Source organism: Lycium ferocissimum, chromosome 8 (assembly GCF_029784015.1).
Source record: "Lycium ferocissimum isolate CSIRO_LF1 chromosome 8, AGI_CSIRO_Lferr_CH_V1, whole genome shotgun sequence".
Taxonomy (NCBI): Eukaryota; Viridiplantae; Streptophyta; class Magnoliopsida; order Solanales; family Solanaceae; genus Lycium; species Lycium ferocissimum.
This window is the reverse complement of record NC_081349.1, coordinates 15,018,581-15,026,943: the sequence shown is the minus strand read 5'-3', so window position 1 is coordinate 15,026,943 and position 8,363 is coordinate 15,018,581. Positions and strand designations below refer to the sequence as shown.

At 36.8% G+C, this 8,363-nt stretch overlaps 1 protein-coding gene across 1 annotated transcript; it reads right to left on the bottom strand.

Moving 5' to 3' along the window:
* Positions 1-2,031: 2,031 nt before the first annotated feature.
* Positions 2,032-3,621, bottom strand: LOC132066063 (F-box/FBD/LRR-repeat protein At1g13570-like). Its single transcript, XM_059459456.1, has 3 exons — positions 2,818-3,621; positions 2,616-2,702; positions 2,032-2,295 (listed from the first exon to the last, which is right to left on the bottom strand). Exons 1-3 carry the CDS (start codon positions 3,619-3,621, stop codon positions 2,032-2,034), a joined length of 1,155 nt encoding a protein of 384 aa, XP_059315439.1.
* Positions 3,622-8,363: the final 4,742 nt, after the last annotated feature.

The following is an 8,363-nucleotide window of genomic DNA, read 5'->3' as shown; positions in this document are numbered from 1 at the left end:
CCCCAAAAAAACTTTGGTATGAGGAAAGGGAGAGAAGACCGGGTTCGTTGTGAGTCGGCCCAAAGAGGTTGAGACGGCGTTGCACATTTAGCGGCCGAGACGGCTCGGGGTTTGAACTTGAAAGTTAAGGAGCACGAGATGATCGTGTTTTTGAAGAAGTTCGTGTGGTTTGATATGGACCGATGTTGAGTTTGAAATAAATGGGGGTTGGATTAAATGGTTTGGGGTCTTTTGTATTTTATAAAAGATTAACAAGTTTGGCAAAATACATTTTCAACCCCAATTTTCTTAATCCCAAATTTAATTGGGTTTTGACTTAATGTCCTACAAGTAACCTCTAGTAATTTCCAAACTTAAACGACACCTTCGCTAATTCTTCCCACTTTCTTATATTGCTCAAATTTTATTATTCCAAGACTGTTTCAGAAAATGGTGTACTTTGACCCTTTAGTTGTCCTCAATAACATGCAATCCTCCGTCTCTTTCACTTGACCCATGTTGTTTCAGAAAATGGTGTACTTTGACCCTTTTAGTTGTCCTCAATAACATACAATCCTCCGTTTCTTTCACTTGACCCATATTGAATTGACACTTCCTTTAAGAAAGTATATATTAGGGGTTTATTTTAGAAAAAGTTACATTGTATAACTAACTTATACCCTATATTTACCATAGTATAACTAGACTTTGAAATAATTACAAAGAGTAGCTACTCTTTTTAATTTCGTAGCGAAATCCTAATTCCTTCTACTTTGTTTTTTTTCTACTGTCATCAGAACCCTCTCCTCCCTTTTCCTCCCCCGCCACTTCCTCTTCAACCGCTGCCGGCGCCTCCGCCTCTTCCTTCTCCACCGTCTTCTTAGCCTCCATCTCCTCGTCGGAGACGATCATCGATTTTCAGATCCGGTGCTTTTCACGCCGGAAAAATGAAGGAATTGAGTGTATTCTCCGGTGACACGATCTAAGTGTATTTCTCAGATTTGAGTGTATTCTCCGGTGACACGATTTGAGTGTATTTCTCAAATCTGAGTGTATTCTCCGGTGACGCAATCTGAGTGTATTTTTCAGATCATAGCGTATTTCTCAAATCTGGCCGGATTTTCGTTCGTCTCCATTTGGAGAGTACATATAGTGTATTTTTGCTTGTATTTCTGTATATGGAGGAATTTTTTGGCAATCCCTGTATAAATTGTATTTCGCTTTTGTACCATGTATGTATTGTTTTATAGGTATGGAGTGTATTTGTTGTGTTGTATCCTTGTTTTGACTATATTCTTTTGGGTGTATCCTTGTCTGATTGTATTTTTATGTTTATGTATCCATGTATAAGCCCCTTTTTTTTTGTTGTTTGTATCCTTATATACACTCCTGTATTCATTGCGGGAACGAATACAGCCTGGCAATAAAAGTGTAGCGACCGAACTGTAAATAGTAAAACCATAGCTATTAGCTTTGAAACTGTAGTCTGTAAATAGTAAAACCATAGCTATTAGCTTTGAAACTGTAGTGCTTTCTGAAATTTGCTCTTTATTTTACTTAATTAACCTTAATAGTTCAAAACTAACAAAAACTCTATAATATAGTTCAAGGCGAGATAGGATAATGTCTCCGCTGAAATTTAAACAGTGAATTCAAATGATAAGGTGAATTTACTATTACCTTTAAGCCACAACTGTAATCCTTCAAATATAACGGCAGTAAATGAATAAAAGAAATAATCAAGGAGAAAATATACAGTACTAATACACTGGTTAGCTTACCAAATCAACAGCAAACAAAAAATTTGTTGCACAGCAGATAAGATAATCATATTTTTATACAGTACTGTTCTCGTACCACAGTGATTGGATAATTACCTCTACATGTGATTAATGAACTGAAAAAGGACCATATCTAATTTCACATATATATGGATAGGATTACTAGAAAAGTAAAGTGAAAATTATGTAAATTCTGCGATAGACCTGCATATTTGATATTAAATTTAATGAAATGAATGCAGTTCACCAATTAAGTACACTTGAATCAGTCTTAAGTGTACTTGATTTCTGCATTTGGTGATGCTCGATGATAGCTTCCGAGTTCCTTCAAGTGTTGATTGTCGTTTGTGGCATTAGTTTTCTTGCACTGTTCAACAATCATCCTCTCAAGTTTTGGAGAATGAGCAAGCATGGCTTCTATCAAGTACATTTCAGTAGTTTTCCCTTTGAATTTCCTTAACCTAACTGTTCGAATCATCCTCAAAGCTTCTCTCACTTCGTTTTTTGCTTTCGACAAGTAATCAAACAGTTCCTCCTTTGTGTGACATTGTCTCATCAACCTGAAGAAAGAATCATATTGTATAATGTGGTCATTCTTTCAAAATTAGTGAAGCTTATATATGTATTTTATAAACAAGAAATTCCCAAGGGGTTAGGGGCGCAATCAAAATGTTTCAAAACCCATGACACGCGCCTAATCCACATGTCATCCAATGTAGTCTTACCACAAGAGTAAAGCCCCAGGCCTATATATATATATATACACACACGCATACACACACACACACACACTATACACAGAGACACACACATACATACATATAGAATAGTAATTATTAGTCAAGGTATGCTTACCTTCACAACTTTATCTATGTCAAGTTCAATAAGGTTAGGAGAATTCCGCAATATGCAAAGTGCACAGGTAATACGTTTAACAGAAATCTTCAAGTTACAGATTTTCAGAGTTTGCAAGTTTAGTGATACGTCAAGCCTATCTGGCACGGGAACCGAACCTAAGTTTTGAGAGGCAGTAAAAACATTAAAGATTAGTTATTACTTTGTGCTGCAAATTAAAATACTGCAAATAAAAAAGAAAGTGAGTCAGCAATTTTGCCACCTTCAGGGATGAGCCATCCAAGCAGAGGTGCTTAATCCTTTCAAAGATTGGGTTCACATTAAAACACTCAAATGTAACTGTATAGCTGCTAAGGATAGACAAGTTCACAAGCTTTGGAGAAACCATATCAACAGAATCAACATCAACACAAAATTTCAACTCCAGAGTCTCAAGCATTGGCAGAATAAGAGTAGTGTTTTTTGATCCTACAGGACTGTCAATTGCAGAATGTTCTAATTGAAGGCTAACAAGATTGGGGAATTGGGTACCATCAGGCAACTTAAAGATACACCTCCATAGCTTCAAATGTGTCAACGTTGCACAAGTAAATATGCTATCGGGCAATGCATATTTTTCATCATTGGCCATATCAAGAGTGAGCTTCTGGATACCATGATCTGAGACAAAGTTGATGAATTGATCCACATCTGACTGTGATAAAGTGTCTGTCTTGGAGATAAGATGGAAGCCCAGAATATTTCCAATATGTTGCGTGAGAATTTTATGAATTACGCTTGCAGCAGAAGCCCCTTTATTATATACATACTGAAAAAACAAGGGATCAAACACAAGGTGTGGCTGTGTGGACCATACCTGCCTCCATTGCTTTGATAAGGTGCCGGTTCTTGCAGCATATTTGATGGGCATAATCTCTAGTATTCCATGTAGTATCTCAGTTGGTAAGTCACAAATAAAGGACTTGGTTGGATCAGTGGATACCTTTCTTCTAGCACATCCGCTCATACTTAATTTTTCTCTGAAGTATTTTTCAAATAAATTTGTAGATTTTGATTGAACATGAATTTAGGGGTCTTTAAATAGTTGTCTTACTAGTAGATCGAGTGAGCATTACTGGATATTAATGCACAGTTCTTAAATGGGAAGAAAACCAATAGACACTTTTCTTGAGTTGTTGAAAAGACATTTTTGCTGGACTTCCCAATTTATTTCCGTAGGACTTAACAAAATAAAAGTTGGTAACTAGTATTTTAAAATTGAAAGAGTGTGAAAATAAATGCATTCAGATTTCAGTGGAATGAGGTGTGTACAATTAGCTTAATTTGAGACTATATTCAGTGGAATTTCAAATTTCTGTTTAAATCTTATCAGGCAACACCACAACTATTCCTCAATCCCAAACAAGTTGGGTGGGTTATTTGAGTCCTCACTACCTTTTATTGGCCATACTTCTTATTGTACGGACCTTGATTTTAGCTAAATAGGAAAACTTGACTATGAAAAACAAAAAATTACTGCCATAGATTGTAGTTTAAACTACTATTGGAATTTTACGGTAGTGTGGTTTCCATAGAATCCTTTTCTAGAGGAATAATTCATAACTGTATCCTTTGCTAGTCTATCTGAGCCTGAAGTGCAACATTCAATGAATTTTAAAAGTTTCTGATGAGTTTCCGCATCAGCTAAGTTAATCTGGTCATATTCAGCAAGTTATTTTGGAATTGAGTTAGATCTTTTTTTTTGGATTCAATTGCTATCTTTCTGTTTTATGTGTTGGGCATGTGTGCAAGTGTGCAGTTATGCACATACAATACTGTATTGCACTTCAGGTTACAAGTGAACAACTATATATCCTTGTGCTCTCTCTGTAATTTACTTACAAAAAATTTCTTAGAACATAAGCAAGATGCCTTTCTAAGGACACATCGATTCGAACTCATGGCACGTTGATGTACAAAACCACAAAAATGGGCAGCCTGGTGAAGGGCCGCACCCCAAGGGGTTTGACAATGAATCACAAGTCATGAAGTAAAGATATCTGAAGTAATAATTCCTTACCAATATCAGTTCCCTCAAACTACCATTACAAACTTCATGTTTTACTGTCCCTCGAGAAATTATAGACACTGCTGATGGAGGCTGAAGCTACTAAATCCAATGCTTCTTCTGCTGCTAGATTTGGGTGCTTCAGGCTGCTCATTGTCACAAGAGATGGAGAACTAAAGAGAAGGAACCGGATAATCTCAAACTCAAAAAACAAAACATGAAATATTCGTTAACTTGACCAAATGAAGTTTGCTAAGGGGAGAAGTGTGGGACAGGAGTTTTAGATAACCTGAAAGTCGGTCCTGATTTAGCTTGACAGTAGAAGCCTACATGAAAATAGAGCAGAAACTTAATATTCCTATCCAAAGAATATTCATATTCTTCAAAAAATCAACTTCAGTTTAATCTTGGTCTACCACTTTAATCCAAATACTATTAAACTCAAATATCACCTTAATCTTTGTTCATCTGCACCAATTTTTGGACTCAAGTTGGAACAAAGAGTTGTCCTTTTTTTTCAATGGACAGAGTACTAGTTTTAACACTTACATTACTACTCACTCAATATTAGGATAAGGTCTACAAAAGCTACTAACTAATGAAATTCCCAGTGGCATTTAGATGTTCATTTATTTTCCTTGCCTTCATGCTTACTTGATATGAAATCCAAGATCGCACTCTGGAAAGTAACAGCATAAAATAAATTGGATGGATTGCACTTTGCTATGTACATTCTCATAAAGGGAAGCAAATGAAAATATCATCGAGTACATTCTCAGGATGTTTGCGAAGTACACCATGAAGTAAAGTTCCAGTACAATGTATTTGGTCCTCAGGAGGCATCATATGATAATAATCGCCAATAAGAACTTGTAGACAATAAACAGCAATAGAAAGGTGAGGAATCTCCAAAACTATCTAGCCAGGACTATTAAATTAATATGCTGTAGCTGTTATAAGAAGAAAAAAGAGGGCCTGTGCGTTTCTGATTGAAATGGAACTTCCATCTCTTAATATCCAAGAAGTGTATTCTTTACAGGGGATTATTCAGATTTGATATTCTAAAAGAAAAATTAAAAAGTCAGAAGCTGGAATCACAGTATGTTTTGCTTCTATCAAGCACATCAATTGCCTTCGATAGATGCACAATAAGAGAAACCAGTCCTATGGTTGGTCAGCTTAACTCACAAAATTAGCTTAGTTGCTGTTCACACAGCTTTGCATAGCCTAAATAATCTCTGTAGCTTTATTTCAACACTATGAATTACTTACATATAAAAAAGAGTACAGAAAAGAAGAATGATTTTCTTACTAATAACTTGCCGCTATACTATACTACATTAAATGAGGGCACAAAAGTACCTTCTGCATAGTACCAAAAAATTTTGTAGACAACATGTTATTTACTATAACAGGTGAAATTGATTGGACTAACACTTGCAATTCTTGCAGCATACAAAGTAGAATGAAATAAGAGCTTATAAACAAAAGTATTTGACATGAACTGCTGCTGGTCCTGGTTAGATTCTAATGAATTTTAACACCTCCAAAAAGAACCTCACTTTCTTAACACTACAAGATGGATAACGAGGAGTTAAAGAACAGTTGAGCAAGGAAACATGCCAAACCATTTGCTTGATCCTTTACTTGAATATCAAAATCCAAACATATAAAAACATGTAGATAACATTTAGGCATATCCTTGGATAGTATTTCAGCCAATATGTAATCACAGGGAAAATTCAAACCAACTCTGAACCAAAAGGAAAATTGCTAGAATACAAGGTAAAAGCCATAAAAAATAAACAAGTTCATCAGAAATTTAAAGCTCCAATGGTGCGGTGTCACTGCTATTCACCTGTTCATATTGCTTCATGGAGTATTTTTCCATCAGCTTAGCAGTTCAAGGTCGAATAGCTTCTCCGGTGCAATTGCTTCTTCGTAGAGTTTGCGTCCCATCTTCATGAGCTCTTATCAGATTCTCGCTCTCTTTGACAAACTCTTCCATGTCTTTGTCCTGAATTTTGATAAAATTTGCAACTTTCACTGCCCTGACTCGATGATCCTCAACAGTTGAGGAAGCATTTGCAAAAGATTGTTTAATTATCTCACGCTGTTCCTGTTGTATCTTCTCAAATTTGTCTCCTCAGCGGTTTGTACATGCATTTCACTTGAAAAAAAAAAAGTTAAAGTTTTGTGAGTGGAGAAAGATTTTCTCTAGAAAAACTGGTCAAACTTGAAAAGCTCATCTCCCAAAACTAACCAAAAATAAATTCAATGTAAAACCGAACAATATTTTGGGCCCAGTTGAACATAAGTTTTTTTACCTTTACTTCAAAAATGTTTGCCTTAGAATAATTAAATTTTGGTTAGTTTTGAAGATGAGTTTTTCAAGTGAAACTTTTTTCCATTCACAAAACTTCAACTTTTTTTCAAGTGATTTGCATATCCAAACACAACTTCAATTTTTCTTCAAGTGAAATGCATGTCCAAATATAACTTTAACTTTCAACTTCATCGAAACGACTTTTTTTTTTTTTTTTATCATCATTTATCAAGGGCTTAATCAGCATTCTCACCAACACAGTTGACTTGGTTAATTCAAGCTCGATAAGCTGCATCCCAGGCTTTGTGGCTCTAGCTTAACTTCCCTGAGGCGACTAAATGTCATACCAGAGAAACTTACCAATTCAAGACATTCCAAAGCAGGAATATCGTCACCGCAATCGCCCACCTGTGAAATATTACCAAAAGCATGAAAACAAGAAAGCCACTACATAAGAAAAGAGTCAAAACAATTTCTTTTCCGAACCTCAATTTCCATATATTCTAATTATGGGATACTTCTGATCAGGCAAAGAGCAAACGAGTCCACATCCAATTCAACCAGATATATACCAGATAGGTAAAGACTTTTGACAATGTTGAGATCGAAGGGAAGAGTTGTAGGTACTCGACCTGCTCCTGCAGCAAAGAACTAGGAAGAAGACGCCAAAATTCAGGACGACTGAAAGCCCCAACGGTGTTACATATACGAAAATACATTGCAAAGAAGTGATAGAAGCACATTTACCTCGAGCCTACGAAGTTTCAATTGAAGAAGCTTGAGACCAGAAAAAGACCCAAAAAACTTAGTGATATCGCGCAAAACCTATTGTTTACCCGATATCGGATAACCAATTGAATTTGTGAATGGGTATAGGATATGTGCTTTGTTCTTGACGTATGTAAGATAGAGAAAATATAGATTTGAAGGCTACTCCATAGCTAAAGCGGCAGATGTAAACGTTATGAGCAATGAATTATATTATTAGTAATAATTCTAAAAAGCGGCCTTAGCGAATGAATGAGGGGAGAATAAATATATGAGGTTCTTATAGCACAAATGTTCTTGAAAAGTAAAGGAGCCAACCTCTCCAAAGGAGGGGGTGTCCAGTATTTATAGTCTTGCTTGTGGGGAGACAGCCGTACAATGTGGTTAAATAAAATAATAATGACGGCGCCCCAAGGTTTGGGGGATGGACGCGGCGTTCCCCGCTGGTTGGGGCTCCCGGGAGCCCCCGCGCGTGGGTCCGGCCCCGGGGGGGCGGGGCCGACCCCGGGCCAACCCCACGGAACAAAGGCCCCGGATCAACGGGTATCCGGGCCCCGGCGGATCAACGGGACGGGACAACCACGGCGGATCAACGGGGGGGAACCCC